Source organism: Pelecanus crispus, chromosome 7 (genome assembly GCF_030463565.1).
Source record: "Pelecanus crispus isolate bPelCri1 chromosome 7, bPelCri1.pri, whole genome shotgun sequence".
Taxonomy (NCBI): domain Eukaryota; kingdom Metazoa; phylum Chordata; class Aves; order Pelecaniformes; family Pelecanidae; genus Pelecanus; species Pelecanus crispus.
In genome coordinates this window covers 31,616,302-31,633,523 of record NC_134649.1, presented here as the reverse complement: position 1 = coordinate 31,633,523, position 17,222 = coordinate 31,616,302, and the positions used below count along the sequence as shown (strand labels likewise).

Sequence of the window (17,222 nt, the reverse complement as noted above, 5' to 3'; positions counted from 1 at the left end):
TACACACATGAACCAGGGTGAAAGCCTGTTCCAGTCCGGTTGGCAGAATCACTGTCTCATTTTGGTTTTTAAGGAGAAAGGATCCACACACTATTTTCCCCACGTTAAAAGGGAACCACTGCATAGGGACAAAACTGCTCTGTGCATAAACCACTGGCTACCTGTACCAAAGCAACATGCACTCATAGGTGGTACCAAGAACAAGGTAGGGAAAACTGCAGTTTAGAAGAGGCAAGAGCTTCAGGACCTCTTAAGGATCCTCAGCCACTGAGCAAGTATCTCTCTGCTGCCACTGCCATGAGAACCAGCAGGGGAAGCACAACACAGCTCTCTGATCGCATACTTACACGTTTGCAGCGCCAAAACTCTGGGCACGGAGTGTACTCAAGGGTCACTTCTTTGCCACCAATCGAAAGAGTTCCCTGTTGAGACAAGGGGGTAAATGACGAATGTGCCCAGCACACACAGATTACTCAGAGGCAAAGAAAGGAGTTAAAGCTCTGGTTCCTAAAGGTTTCGCAAGTGAAACAGGGTGAAAGGGGGAGAAAGTCTCCCAGTTCAGTTAGCTGGAGCTTTGCCATGGAAGTGGAAGGGAAACTGCCTGTGCTCTACTCTAGCACAGGGCTGCAAAGCTGCATGTTAGCTCCAGAGCAACTAGGCAGAGAGGCTTTGCCACCTCCTAGGAAGAGTAGAGACAGAGTAATGAGAGCACGAGAGGGAAACTGCTTTAACTTGCTTTGTCCACATGCTGGAAAGGGGCAGCTGGACAGCCTCCTTCACACCAGCCATGACCAGGCTGGCCAGAAGACAGCTATTTGAGGAGGAATACAAGGAAAAATGCCACTGAGGTGAGAGAATTTTCATACTTGGGTCAGCCTTCATGTCACTCATGAAACCCTGACTTTCCTTCAGGGAAGTATGCCAGCATGTAGCAAGGCCACTGGCTCTGCAGCCCATCCTTGGTGGGGCTGTCCTCAAGCACCTGTGCAGCAGCAACAACACTGCCTACAAAGACACACTGCTTTCAGCTCCACATATCACACTTTGGAGAGATGTCAGGAGCCCAACAAATCCACAAGCTTTGCTGAAATGCACATGATTTAAGGGTGAAATGAAGTCATAGGTGCAAGTCTCCCAGGTCCTGCCTGGAGCAGCCCATAAAAGCAGTGAGCAGCAAGGATTCCTGGTGGCTCTCATCTGCCATGGACAACAGATCATGCCTGGGCATGCAGAATGCAGGCTGAGCCGCAAATGCACGGAGCCATGAGATGTCTCATGTCACTGGAGGCACTGGCAGTCCAGGCAGTCTGTATTTCCCAATACCACAATATAAGACTCGGTGACAGTAACGAGACTCAGACTCAGGTCTCCCAAGTCCCAGGAGAGCAGTCACTCTTCTGGCCCGTTGCTGGATGGTACAGACAGATGTCAGGGAGCTGTAAATGGCCCCAGGCTATTTTGGGGACCTCTGCTGAGTCAGAAGTTTCCCAGGTACTCTGACCCAGTAGCCTAGTCATGCAAGAGCCCCCAGAGCAAACCATGGACATGAGAAAACAAGTTCCCAGAGTTATTATTCAGAAGTCACGATACACCCATGCATAAGTTGCTGTGCAGAATGTGAAGGAGATGCTAGGGAATATGTAAAGCAGCAGGGAAGAGTTCATGGGAGGGAATCACTCAGCAACAGTACAACAACAATCCTTTAACCCCTACGAAAAAACACAGCAGAGAAAGTTGGAGACCAAAGACACTGCCCTGTAAGGTCAGGTTCCACCACCTCCCCTCTTGGCAGCCTGCCTTTCATGGACCAAGGCTCTCCTTTCCTACCAGGCCTATATGTGTTGAACACTTCAGGGGTTTCCTTTCTGCCACCCAGCTGTTCAAGCACTACTTTCCAGCATGGACTTCCCATTGCTTTACAGAAAGCCGAGCCGTTCCTAGACCTTGCTGAGGGCTGGCGTGTGTACCCAGAGCACAGCGCTGCAACTTCAGATGCAGAGAATCTCCCCCAGGTCTCTTCACAGCACAGAGTATTGCCTACTTTACATGTCTAGGAGAAGGTCTGCACCTTCTTTAAGGCATGTGAGGAAACACAAGTGAGAAGTGGAAATCAAGGCTGGCCCACTAGGACTGTCGGTCCCTCTGAGACGGACGTGCTCCCTCTTCCAAGCAGGGCACCCATCACATCACACCACACGCTCAAGAGACGGGCAGTGCCAGGAGAGCGGGCTAGAAACACCTGCATCTGCCTCAGGACCCACTGAGCACAGGCAGGGAGGGAAGGCAGGGTGCACATCCTCACAAGCAGAGCTGTGGCCACTCCACAAGCCCAGGAAAGTCCTCGGAAACAGCAGCTCCTCAGCAGGCAGTGGCAGCCCTGCCTATGAGCTCAGGAAACAAGGACAACTAGATTTGAGGATACTTCCTCTGGTAGGGCAATCCATTATACAGCTTCATCCTTCTACCAGCCACTGAGGATAAAACTTGCCAGAAAGCCTTAAGATTATTTTTGGTTTCATGGAAAATGGTTTTGAAGTGCATATGGTGCTGGTCTCTACCGCAAATTCAGTTCTCAGAGACTGCAGAAAGTGTCACTTGCATAATTACTCCTTAATTTCCTTAACACCCTGCTGATTGCCTGCTTACTTTTTCAACAAGCTCTCTCTTACTGATTTCTTCTTGATAAAGTAATTTTCAAGGTTGCAATCACCATTTAACACACCAAAATGAGTCCTTCATTTAGGACACACATTGTCAGGATTCACTGACTTTAAATTCCTCATTCCCCCATTTTGTTACTAGATTCCATCCCAAATATGTTCAGAACCTTTATTTCTTCTAGTCCCTGTCACTGCTTATTCTTTTTCATCTATATCTTCTTCCTTCTCTCTGCAAAATGTTTTGGATAATACTCCAATTTTCAGTTCACCACTTTCGATAGAGCAGATCTTTGTGAAATCACAAAGATTTTCTGAGAATTTCAGGGAACAGTGCTGGGGGGAAAAAAAAAAAAAAAGTAAGTCCAAGGTATGCCACGTATACTGTTTGGTACCCAGACTGTAACAATCTCTTCCATATCCATGCATTTCATCCTGGACCTCTCTGACCAACTCACCTGCACTATGCCCGTTAATTCTCTCTGTGGATTTTCAATATCCTGTACTTTTGAGCAGCTTGGCCTTTTCTTTCTAAATCAGTATGCTATAGAAATGTCTCTCTGGTCCTCCCAGTCAGGAACCTCCCCCTCAAAACTAGCAGTAAACACTTAGTTGACTCACCAGTGAAGGGTTTAAAAGGCAGCACAGCTCTGCAGTACTAGAACACTGAGCTCTCAGCCACGGAAATACTTAGATTTCCAAGGGCACAAGCAGATTCTACTGTTTATTCTGAGTTGCCAGGTTCATCAAAACAGAGCATCAGGACTTTACTGCTGGGAACAATGTTTTATGCTACTGTTCGGTATCTTTCAAACACAGTTATACATGTTTTTTCACTTAGAGGTCTGTTGGAGACGCAATACTGAATTCTAGTCTAAGTGGTACAATTCAGTACAAGCCATTTCAGCTAAAGCAACTAAAAATCTGCATCATCTGGAATAATAGCCGATGGCCTAGTATGTAAATGCTACTGTCAGTAGGCTGATCAACTGAGCAATCCCATCATGAGGTGGTTCTAGAGAGAGATGCCACAAAACCGTAAAGCCTGTTTGCAGAAAGCACGCACAGCAAGTAGCAATGTCTTGAAGCCCTTCACTGAGTGCGGACAAAATCCACAAGTTATTTTAAAAGAGGGAAAGAAAAAGGGAAAATCCCCTAGCCATGATATCCACAGGTGATGAAATCCTTCCAAAAGCACTTTGGAGACTGCGCATCAGCTGGGCACAAGGCTTCGGCAATGAAACTCTGGTTTTACTGGAGTAACTTCCAAGCTCTTTGTCACCAAAGGCAGTTAAACCAGAAGCATTAAAAGAATATCACTGAGATCCAAGCAGTAAAAGTAACCCTAACTGTAAGAAAAAAACCAGACCACACTCCTAGCACACGTAATGCCCGCTCATGAGGTTGGTTTTAACTCATCTCTATTTTAACCTCTTTGCAATCGTACTACTTCAGCAAGGAAAGAACTCACCTCCTGCTCCGAACAGAGCACAGCTAACTCACACGGGCAGGAGAAGCTATGTGTGCTACCGAGTAACACAGGTATGTGAGCACAGATCGCTTTGATCACGCTTCCTAGGGAAGCAATGCAGCTACTGACAGAGCCAGGAGACAGACTGCCGCAGGTCAGGCATGGCACGAGTTACCCACTTCAGCTACTTATCCCTCAATTAACATTTACAGTTGGCATGCTGGTATTTCTCATGCTTGTTGACAGCCTCCTAATGATGATGACTAGGGGTTGAGGAGGGGGAGAACTTGCCAAAAAAGTATCTCTGTGCAATCCAAGACCGAGATGACGGAAGAACACAAATCATCAATGTCAAAGTTTTTGCTGTTTCCCTGAAAAAATTTAGAGCATCCAAGAGTGACCTAGAAAATTTGAAACATGGAGAGCTTTTGGAGCATGGCACACTCCCTCAAATCAAACCAGGCTTCTGCTTTAACTGAATTTGGCCAAACATTAAAACCTTCAGTAAAATCTCACTTCGGAGCCTCTTAACAATGAGCTGACAGCTCTCCAAGTATTCCACCCCACAGGTCATGCTTCAGCAGCTACCACAAGGGCTGCCAAACCACATGGAGACATGGATGTAGCAACCAGCGCCGCTGTGGATTGCTGTGGAGGAAGTGTGCTCTGGCTCTTCCAGTGGGATGGTAACCACATGCCACCATTCCTTGTCACAAGAAAGGCCATGGGTACCTGACTCAGTGGAATAGCAATTGTCAGTCTCAGCTTTACAGATCACATGCCTGGAGCGATACAGATAATTTCTGGAACAGAATCAAGGCTCAGCTCTGGAGCCCTCAAATCCACAAGGATCAGTAAGTCAAAGTTTTCTCCTTGGCTACAACCACAGAGCAGCAACCAAGGGCGTGCAGGAAGTGCTGTCCCCACACTCCTCACAGGAGGTGCCTGCACCACAAGCGAACCATATTCAGATCTCCTCCAGCAGCTGGCTTGTGCACAAAACCAAACACCACTTCAACTAATTATTTCCTTATATTGTTCATAGTTTGATTAAATGGAAAATATCCGTGCCATGAACTGAAAGGTTCTGGTATCCTTCTTGCTGACTAATAACCAAGTCAGAAGACTGACATGGTTCCACATGTTAAAAATTAAAATATCATTTGCAAACAGATATAAAATTGCATACAAAGATTACGACAAAAGAATGTTTATGGGCAGCACAGCAAAGCAGTCACATTAAAATACCAGAATTAACCTCATTTACGTGATGTTAATTCAGCCCTCTTATGCATATTTACTATAATTAGGGTGGTTATTCAAAAATCATTATACATCCATCATTTAAAAATTATTTAAACCTATTAATGACTAGTGTTAATTGCTTTGGGGAGCCTCAGATAGTACCCCAGGAGGCAGCCTAGGAATGCAGAGGGAGCCCACGGTCCCAGCAGCACTTCCTAGAACAGCGAACTCTCATCATCCTCAGAGTATCTTCCAGTCCTAGCCTCCAAAGGCACTGGACGGCACTGCACTGGGAGACAAGCGGCTGACAGCAGAAGTCAGGTTATCTAATTGCAACCGCAAATCAGACTGCTTTCAGGTTTTTCTCCTATCTGAGTATGGATTATAAATGCAAATTTAACAACTCCAACCGCAACACAATGTAAATTATGTAATCACATCCTACTTCACTGGCATGGTTCTCATCTCTGTACAGAGGCTAGAGGGAAGCTGGCAGGGAGAGCACAAGGCTCTCTCCCTTAAGGTATTCATCTTCAGATAAAGTAGGCAGACGGGGTCAAACACCAAAGGTCCCTCTAACCCACACATCCCCAGCTGCTCATGGAATTCAGGAGGCAGCAGCTTCCCAGGACAGAGCAGAGGGCCAACACCAAGACACCTGGGAAGACAAGAGACCAGCTGGATATATTTCAAAACAAGATCATCTCAGCCACAGAAACTGGCTTCTCATCCCTTTTTTTCCATATGCTGAAGTTTTTATCTCCAAGCTCCTTGGCAGCTGCTGTATAAGGGACTCAATTCTACAGCAACAGGCAGTACATCTGCTTACCTTTGACAAAAAGCAGATGAGAAAAGCTGTGAACCCACAAACCACAATCCATCTGTAATTAAACATTTAGAAAACGGAGCGTGACATGGAGAGATGAAGAAATGAGAGCAATCCAGCCTGCTGCAGGGTATTGCAGCAAACTGGCGTTTTCTACAGGAACAGTAACTACAAGCAAATTCCTAGTGTAGTGGGACTTTCTCCCAGGCTCTCAGCCCCCTTCTCCAGCTCCCTAACCATTAGCAGCTCAGGGACTTCTTTTTAATGGGCTGATCTATCAGTGTCCAGCACTCTGCTGCTGAGTAGTGGACAGCCAAGGCAGAAGATTCAAGATATACAGGGGAAAAGGATGGTCTGACAAGTGGTGGATCCCAGGGGAATGGTTACATCACCAAGTGGATCCAAACAACCTTGCTGTGTATTATTATTACAGGTCTCTATCAAGACAAACACTGAGATGAATCTTGCACAATAGTTGTGTTAGTGGTCACCTGGAAAGGAGGATGTTTGACTCCTGAGCATCAGCAATGGCTGGAGCTCAAGAGCACGTGGCATCACTTTGAACCATTTAGCAGTAGGGCATTCATTTCAATAGTGATCTGATGCCAACCAGCATGGCATGCTCAGGGCTCATGGTCTTCAAGGTCAGAGGAGGCCTGAGACTGAGCGCCCAAAGATGCCATCATCAATTCTTAGTTAACAGAACATAATTTCAGGCACATCACTGACAGGCATGTTAAACAAAATTGGCACTAAGACAGAACTGAGGCATTAGGAGGATAACTTAGAGAGTCCTAAAGATGTAGTAGCTAAATATAACAGAGTAAGATGCCATACAAGGATTATTTTAGCCCAGATAGCTTTCAGGGCCTCCTTTTCAAACTCCTTTCATACAAAACCCATTACCTACTTGCACTGGGACCATCCACTGTGACACACAAGTTTCCATTTCTACTTGCTCCCAGACAGCCCTCCTCAGGCCTCCCTTTCTGCCTGGTTATCCAGGTCATTTGTCCTTGAGCAGAAGGTGCCAGTCTGCATCCTTTAAGTACCTTATTTCCACAGACACCCAATCTAGCCTGCTAAGACACCTCCAGCTTTCTTCCTACAATTTCTAAATTCCCTGGATACAAGCCATACTCTTTTTTAAGCAAGTCCCAGTATCTTTCTACAACTCACCTCCCCCCCAGTGACATCCTTTTTGCAAATATACACAGAAATTGTGTTTCAGACTATGCCAGCTCTCTACATTTTATTGCCTGAATTCTGAGCTCCAATTCACTTCCAAGTTAGGACTCTCGAAGTGCTTATCTTTTAAACACAGCATTTGCTTCACTTGTCAGCACACTCAGTCCTGCTCTGAGAACACCACCAAAACAGTCAGTACAGGCAAGCTCCCAATTACAGCTCCAGAAAGGATAACAGTGATGTGTTGCAGCTTGAGAAACCACACAATGTGCCTAGGACTTCAGACACTGTAGGGCCAGCTTTGGGTGGTAGGTGGTATGAATGGCTTCTGCATTTCACCCTTTAAGGAGATTTCAACACATCTAAAAGTTTTCTTTGATCCAGTGAAGTGCAGTGGACCTTTTACCTGCCACTGAAAGACCTAACGTCTCCCTGTCCAGCTAATTCTAACCTCCAGCTTCCCTCACCCCTCTGAAGAGGGCACTTTTGCAGACCAGCATTATAGGGTCACTGGAAAAATGTGGATATTTTTAAATGAAAGCCTTTCCTATACAGCACAAAGGGGTCAGAAGAGGATTTCTAGAATTCAGACAGTGAGGGTATGGGCACATCAGGAGATAACAGCTCGAAGGGGAACAAGTTCTGTACTCTGGTGTTACTGGCTACACTCCCATACCACAGCTAAAGAGAAGCATGGATGGTTAAGGACTTATTACAGGGTAAGGTAAGAAGGTCATGCATATGACCTTCTTTAATGGTTGGTCTTAATGATCTTAAAGGTCTTTTCCAACCTAAATGATTCTATGATTCTATATCAAGCACTTGTTCCCAAGCCCAAAAAAGTATGAATCACGTTAAATCCTCTATTTGAAAAGTATACTTAAACTATCAAAACTTATGAGTATTTAAATATTTAGCATATCGAGTATCATTATTCATAGATGGCTCTCGGGAAGGGTCCTCATGGCTCTGCCTCATCTATATTCCTTTTCTGATTCATCACAGTCTACTGCCTGGACACTGTATTTGAACAACAGCTGCTTCAAAGACTCCCTTTGCTCCCAACACAGGGATTTCCCTTCCCTCTCCAAAATGCTGCTCTAGTGCCTGGACATATTTCTCAATACTTTGTTATTATGACCACCTTCTTCCTCAAAGGTCATCTCATCCCATAAGGCTGTTAAACAATATAAAGATTAAGCATGTTAGCACAATGCACTAATCCACCCCAGGACCTTCCTGTGCATTTTCCCCAGGGGTACCTTACAATTAGCAATGGCCATAAGGAAGCTGGGAGAACAATGAGGAAAGGCCCAGCTCCTTACTCACAGATTTGAAGCGCAATATCAGAACACTAAAGAGCAATCCCAATGCAAAATCGTGCTGGGAAAAAGTCAGGCTGGAAAGCTCTGCCTTACAGGGGTAAATTGCTTTTTCTGAAGCACGTAACCATGGGATTACACAGCAATTCCAACACAGCTTGACCTGCATGGCGACCAGAGCGCAGGATGCTCTGCACAGCAGCAAACATTCGCTAAGAACACGCCAACTGTAAATGGGGAAGAGAGCAGTTCAAAGGCTCCCCTAGACATGCCTCCAAACTCACTTCTATACCCACTGGATTAAGCACTCAGAGCCTTCATTGGCAATACTTTCTCTGCAGCCAATGTGCAGGCAAGCTCCCTGCAGGACAGCCTCTTTGCCACAAGGAAAAGACCCAAAAACCCTGGGAAGAGGGAGCAGCTCTGGATGAAAAGAGGGTTTTGTCCTTGCAGACTTCATTTCTCAACATCCCCAAATTCTCAGTTAATGGCAAAAGTGGGTGCCTGATTCTGACTCCGAAAGGGTAAGAGAAAGAACCAACCCAGCCAGCTGCCAGAGGAAATGCATCAGCAGTGCAACACTTACCTGTGCCGTCTCAACGATGATTCCCAGCACATCACCATGACCTCGAGGTAGCCTGTCCAAAAGCTACTTCTAGATCCTTAATGGTCACACCTGGACAGAATCACAAGGCAGCTGGCACATCGTCAGGCTGGCATCTGTACCGATTTCTACAGCTGAGCAGGTGCTGCCTCTTAAGAGAGCTTTTCTTAGGAATTGGTTTGGGAAACAGCTGCTTTAACCTTTTTGGTCAGTATTTGCCCAGGAAACCTGGCACAGTGAGAACAGAGCTATCCGAGCCCTTTGGAAAGAAATGAGTTTCTCCTGCCAGCCTGGCTTGGGTACAACATTACACTAGTGCATGTCACAGCTCACCCAGAGGACCCAACAGCTCCTCCTTCACAGGGGCACTGAGGTTTAAGAGGTTCATCCGGGCAACCGCACTGCACAACATCCAGAGATACATCCAGGTCCCTCCTTCCTGGCCAGTTCCCAGAACTGCTGAAGAAAGGAGCTTAGTGCCTTGTCAGGGTGCAAGAGGCAGAAGAAGCAACTCTCCTATGTGAATATCCAGGCTCCGAGGCTGCAGTAGCTGACCCTAGCTGTTCAAGAGTCTAGCCAGAGAGGTGAGTGTGCAGGAGAGCAGTTCCTACGATAACCCTGACACTAAGGAAGGAAAAGAACAGTTTCCTATTGTGTCAGAAGTGCCCCAGCTTGCCTTAATTCCTAAGGGATTGGGAAGGGGAAAGAGCATGCACGGACATCTCCTCAAACTGTCAGATAAGCAGCACAGTAGCAGGTGGCCCAGGTATTGCTACTTGAACCTCCTGTGGGACTCTAGTACCTGGGGGATGTATCAAGCCAGGCAGCGACACGCGGCTCAGTACAGAGACTGGCCCGTGCAGTCCAAGGGCAGACAGACACAGAGGTACTGCCTGCAGCTCCTTGTGTGCGGCTGCTCATCTCTGAGCAGCAACCAGTGGAGCACCAGAGAGGTGATGCTTTCAGCTGCTCCTCTTCGAATCTGATGGATCAGTCATCTGCCTGTCACTAGGAGGTATCTAGTAAACATTTTGCAATTCACTTCTTACATTTAATGACAGGCCCAGTACACATCAGAAGGAAGAAAAACAGACAAGCTAAGTTAGTGCAATGGGCAGAGAAGCAGGCAGTGGTAGAGGACAAACACCGATCACACATGGACCAGGCACAGAATAATGCCTTGTCGGGGGAAAAAAAAACAAAACCAAAAAACCAAAAACCACCTGAGCTCTCTTCTCCAGTGATAGCAGAAGTTGGGGAGAATCAATCAGGCTTTCAAAAACCTAGGACTATAAACAGTAAAATACCTTAGAAATCATATCATTAATATGATCAAAATATCTTTGCACCACGAGACAGCTTCTTAATGAGACTTCTTAACCTGATTTCATGTGTATGAAAATACATCTTGGGATTCTGAGGACCTATAATTACTTTCTCTGTTAACTCTGCTCCTGAGATCATTGATGGAAAAGTACATTAAATGTTTGCTTGGGCTTTTACTGCCATCCTGGCTCAAATCCGGTACATGAAGCCCATCTGAATATTGCTAATTTCCTGCTAAGACATGGACTGTACATCACAAAAACTAAGATTTCCCCTGCTGTCTATGAAAACAGGAGAGAATTACTTTCATCCTCTTGTTCTAAAGACGACAGATTTAAATACTTAAATCTCATGTTTACAGCTTTATAGCTTTGACCCTCATTAAAAATGTAGTTCATTACATGATGCACTTGATTTTAGACACCTGTCCTTTGGGGAATCTACTTCTGGAAGCTGTTTGTTCATCCTGTGGAAGATATAACTAACTGAAGTTATAGGTGGTCTGAAGTGATGGAGGTGCAGGAGGACACTTGGACGCAACACCTGATAGTTGTCAATGCATACACACAGTGCAACAGCACAGCAAAAAAAAACATAAGGCAGAATGCTACTTTACATCAGACACTTCACTGCAACAAGTCAACTGCACATTGTACAGCTTCTGTTGCTGCAGAAGCCAGGAAGAACTTTCCACTTCCCTCCTGTGTCTCCTTGTACAAAATGGCTTCAGGATTTTCCCCCAGTGCCCTCTCTTGGGAGCAATCGTAGCCAAAGATTCAGTAAGCTGGTCACACAGTGGTACTGAGGACCTCTCAGTTGCTGTCCCATTCACACATGTGGGGTTAAACAGGTTGCCAGATATGATGCAAGGAAAAATTCTCCCCCTCTGAAATGAGAGAGGATCAGGGGAAGTTTGTGCCTTTCCTTGGAAGTGCAGAGGGCTGTTGTCTGCCAGCACCCTCGGTGCTCTTCCACGTAATGTGTTTTCTTGTCCTGCATAGATGTAGAATGACAGCAATGCTCCTGATCTCTGATCCTGTAGCATACAGTGTTTCTTGTGATCTCTGTGGGTATTAAAGCTTTAATAAGAGTCTTGAAGGTGCCCTGTGGCTCGCAGGGGAATGGGGCGGATAATAACTGTGTGTCCTGTGTTAAATACCTGCTTCCTTGTTGCCTGTGATTGATGGATAATGATGCAATAGTCCACTCAGGCATGCCACCCCCTGCCACCCCACCCCCCGCACCCCCCCGCCCCCGTTTTCCACTGTAATCATGTTTCATTTCTAGTCAAGAACATTAACAGCCCAGTTACAGTCAAATGGAAACAGAAATTCACAAATAGAAGTTGCTGACTGCCATAGCTTTGATCTTGCATCTTCAAACTTAAAACATCTGAATTTTATCTTTTGCTTGTGTGAGTCTCATAACCCGAGCAGAAAAATGTAAAATTCAAGGTACTCTTTTTGAATGTACCCCAATTCAAGGTAGCCAGACTTCCATGATTTACGCTGAAAAGCTCCAACACAAACTCAACTGGGAAGAAAACAAGAGTAAAATCCACATCTGAAGGGAATTCCAGCTCTCTCTCACTGTCATAACCATAGTTATGCAAAAAAAATACACAGTTTCTGCAGAAAAGCAGGCAGACCACCACTCTTCTAAGAGAAGGAAACGGTGCTTCTGCCTTCCTTAACTCCAGGGAGTGTGCAGTTTGACATTTTTCTTCAGCCTATAGACTCAACCTTTTACCTTCCTGTTCCAGCAATCCAACATCAATAGCGCACCAAGGAATGGAAATAGCAATCGCCACCAAGATAGCATAAAAGCATGATCAAACAGCTCTGATGCTGAAGCTAACAAAAACAACTCAAGTGAAAATTGCAACAACATTTTGGCGTGCTCCCACTTATCAAAACAGTCCAGATGGAGTCTCAGTGCCATAATCTGGCTCATACGCTTATAAAATATATCTGGTGTTCCCCTCGACGTTGCTGGGATTGGGCTGAGAAGGACTGCCATCTCTTTCACGATGACAGGTCTTTTGCAAACCATTATGGCAAAACCATGACAGAAAATGGTCTTGCTCTGGAAATGAAAGTTATGGTGTACTCACCAAGACGCCTTTATTCATGTAAACTGAACCCATACGGACATTTCCCTCCCTTCCCTCTGTGACTCCTTCAGTCATATCCATCGGCACCATCCACCACCAAGAGTACAGAGGGAATTTCTGATAGTGCATCTGCAGTTCTGTTAGTCACTAGCTTACTTAAAGGATGACTTCAAGAGCATCAAAGCAAATTAGTGGCATGAGTCCTACTAACTTTCATATAGGAGCTTGATCAAAGGATTTTACATCTTGATCCAAAATCACCTTCTGACCATGTACACAATCTATCAATTTTGGCAACACACTATCTGTCCTACAGCTGATTTACCATACTCTTTTGAAGCACTTTGACGCTACAATGATAAATACCTTCCAAATGGTTACACAAGAATATGTTTAGAGTTTCTACAGGTCTTCATAGAAAATCAACCAATCATGAATGTGAACACAATGAAAAACATACAATCTGTGAGTAAGAGCAGGCAGCAGTAAAACATCGCTCTTCATTTTAAGGTGAAACCGCACCTATATGTAGCGTCTGTGACTAAGATTTCCTCATTGTCACACAACTGTTCCATCAACAGTTAGGAGAAGAGGTCCTGATAGCTACATGGACAGGGTAGCATCTGTAACCTGCATATGCATCCAAGGACTACTTCAAATGCTTTCTAGCTCAAGGCAAAATCTCACCTACAAACAAATTCAAAGCATGAGTGTGCCAGATGCCATGTCACTCAGGAAAACACTTCGCATGTTGAAAATGACTGAAACAAAGCTATTTCTTAGGTGTTGTTCTGCCAGTGAGTGCTCTACAATACAACTTTAGCCCTATGGAAGGGGCAGAGAGCAGACTTATCTGTGGTACACGTTGCACTTCACATTCACAAGCAAAAGTTTTCAAGTACCCCCATTTTTACAGCAGCCATGCTGGGCATGACCAAAGGTCCAGCTGCCCAACAGTGGTTCCTCACTTTGAGCCACCAGTGTAGGGAGTATCCACCCCCACGCACCTTTGGATGCTGCACAGCGGCATGCGGTACCCAACAGGAGTGAGTGATGCACTGCAAGTACTGGTGTATCACATCATACAATCAGCCAGAGAGGACTGGACACTTATCTTGGCAATCACTCATGGATCAAGTTATTCAGCAAATCACAATTATTTCTTAACGTTTGCCAGCTCAAGCTCCTGGCATTGTAAATAGAACATCTACCCCAACAGAGACAAACTTGATTAAAAAGGCATTTGAGATCTACAGGGAAAGAATGGATATTTCAGATATACATCATCACATAGATCTGTTAATGTCAACCAGCAAAAAATCCCAACAAACCCATAACCAGAACAGAAATGCCCAGGGGCCAGAGGGAGAGCAGTTTCATTTTAGAGAAGGGTAGGGAGGGATGCTTTATGTGGAACAACCTATTTATACAGCAGCCCAAGTGAACTTCAGCACAAGGAACAGATAATTCTGCAATATACAGCAATATTTGAGACTTGAGATAACTCAGCTGGGCCATATGCCCCCAGCAGCAACCAGAGATACTAAGGAAGTCCTGCTTAAGCATCTGCTGTGTGCTCCAAGCTGCTCATCCAGAAGCTGTCCTCTGGGACAATCCCATTAGAGAGCAGCAGTTCAGCAGCAAAAAACACGTACTATCCTCATCACACAGGTAAGGCGAGGCTGAAGGAAAAAAGGAGGACAGGATTTTGGAATAAGAGCAGGGAGGTAGAGGAACATGGCAAGCTGGGATCACACAAGTAGAGCAAGAAGATGCAAGCTTCACAACTCTTCCAGTTAAAAGTGTACTTATTTTAAGATACATTGGTTAGCATGGTTTGCTTCATGAGGCAAGGCAGGACAGAGCTGCCAAGAAGGTGGTTGTAGGTTTTTTATCTAGAAAAAACACATTGATGGGCAGCTACCACCGGCTGAAGGAAGAGCGTGTGAAGTCTTTGGCAGAAGATCTCTTACGACCTCCTGTGCCAAAGGAAGAGAGACTAAGAGGATTCACATGGCTTGAACAGTTGAGATTACAGAAGATGCTAAGATGACAGAAGAGAAGGTCCAGAGAAGTATTTTCAGTACCAGAATTTTTTGGCAGTTACATTTTACAACAAAAGACACCCTTCTCTGCACAAGGAAGGTCTCTTAGCACTCAGAGATTAAGTCAGTCCATCTGAACAGAAAAGCAGACATCACATTTATTACAACATGACTGCAGGATATACACACGTACACCCACGCACCCAGCCCTGTCAGAGGTCATTGCAGGCAGATCCAGCTGCTTATTCACAGGGAAGCCTCTGCCCAGCATTAGGAGCCTCCCACTGCAGACTTCCGAACTGATCTCAGAGGCTTACAACTCCAATTAAATGACGGTACAATGCAGTGATTAGTGAGACACAAGTGGGAATGAACAAATGATTGACTCAACATGTCAAGCCTCAGTGATGTAAGACCAGCGTGAACTCACAACAAGGCCACACACTGAATCAGACACACACAAAAAAAACCAAAAACAACCCCAAAACCAAATCAGCTCTGCTGCCTGGAAATCCACTCATCTGATTACAAGGTAGCCTATGGAGGGAACTTTCCGTAGGTCACTTGGATCATAAAAATTACTCCATAATGTGCATGTTTCCCAGATCATTAGGACGTTTATAGAAGAAACACTGCCTAGGTATACAAGCCTTTCCCTTCCTTATACAGACACTCAAAGTGGAAGACTCCAAAAGGTAATTCTAGAAATCCACACAGTCAAAAGCAGGACAGGTTTAACAGGGGAAAAAAAGGATGTGTGCTAATGATACAACCTGAGCAAAATCCACACACCTAATATACAAGAAAAGCAGAAGATAATGTCATCTGATAATCCAAGGAGGACACACCAAAAGCAAGCCCATCTCCAGCACTCTTACCCTAACATGCAAATGGATTTCCGCGTATTTGTGGACACACTCAATTGTCACCACCACCCTCAACTGCAGGTTAAAGCTAAAGAGATAGAGTGACGTTGTCAAGCAAGTAAATGATGGATACCAGACAGCCCATGAAAATACACTTGAGGTGGGTGTCATCTTCCATTACAGGGGGCGTTTTGCAGATTCTAGAAAAAAATGCCAGACTCCATAACTCGCCATATTCTACCAAAAGGAAAACAATTATTTTTAATGTTTGGACACACATTTTCTCTTATAAATTGCAACACACTCCTTGTACCACAGGCTTCAATACATACTCCAAGGCTACAGGTCACCAGAGCAGGCACATTCTCAGGATAACCACAAGCTCCTTCTGTATTTAACTGGCAAGCCACACAGAGTTGTGACTGGTTACTGCAAATGTTTTCAGGACAGAAAGTCCTAGGCTTTGACTGCTTGTCACAGCATCTTGTGGATTTTAACACTAACAGCTACAGTGGAAAGCCTGTGAAGTCTGATCTGTACCAGAAGCTAGGTTCACACTAAATGCAGAAAAGCACTACAGTGAATGGATAAAAGAGGACAGGCTTAGAGCAGGAGAAACGCACAGCTGATGCTTCCAGTTGCACGGTGGTGGGATGTGCTCAAGTAAAGTGAGCACCCACAAAATCCAGCAAGAATCCATCTTACCCTCTCCAGCAAGAAACAAGCAGGGAATGCAGATATTGCTGTGCTCAGCAAGCTGAACCAGGACTGCAGAGCACTGCAGGGGAAACTGCTCTCTGAAACATGCCGATCTCAGTGCAGGAAGGCACAAGAGCAAGCCTTCGAATGACCACACACACGCCTGGAGACCTCCACAATAATTTACAATGTATTTTTAAAAGTTCATGCTATAGCTCTCCCATTTTTGCCCTCTTACTTAAGAAACAGGAGGAAAGGATTACAAAAATGTTAGTTACTAGCAACAAAAGCTAGGAAGTATTCATGCTGCCAGTGTTGCTAAGTTTGAGGCCTGAGAGGATTTGGAGACAGTCAGTCAAGACTAATAATTTGCTCCTAAACTTAAAAAAAGCTTATTCTGCTTCCATATGTATAACAACCAGCTCCACACCTCAGCTAAAACAGTAAAATATCCAGGCAGCAGAGACAGGATCTCTCCGTTTCTCCTCCTTCACCTCCCTTTATGATACATGACAGTACACGAAGAGTACTTCATTTCCCACCTGATTTTCTTGCACCCAATAATAAACTAATTATGGGTGTTTCTTCTACAGATGAAAGAGTGCAAGAGAGAATCCAGGTACTCAGTGGGATCCCAAAGCATATGGAGAACAAGAGACACAGGATGTATTCCAAAAGTTGTCTCCCAAGAAGCCAAAATGGTAACCCAAGACAGGAACACTACTACAGCATGGGCTACACCAACCCTTAATGCAAAGAAAATGCAGTAAGATAAATGCCACACCACACTACAAGTTTTCAAAATGACTAAAGGAGGGAAAGATTATTTAGGAGAAACCATGTGACTTAGCAGACAGAAA

At 45.0% G+C, this 17,222-nt stretch overlaps 1 protein-coding gene across 2 annotated transcripts in view; it reads right to left on the bottom strand.

Moving 5' to 3' along the window:
• The window catches only part of RBM6 (RNA binding motif protein 6), a 59,813-nt gene that overhangs the window by 16,074 nt on the left and 26,517 nt on the right, over nt 1-17,222 (bottom strand). For both annotated transcript variants that reach the window (XM_075714699.1, XM_075714700.1), the window contains exon 7: nt 348-422. In XM_075714699.1, coding sequence (XP_075570814.1) covers nt 348-422 — 75 coding nt within the window. The remainder of the gene's footprint in view (nt 1-347; nt 423-17,222) is intronic.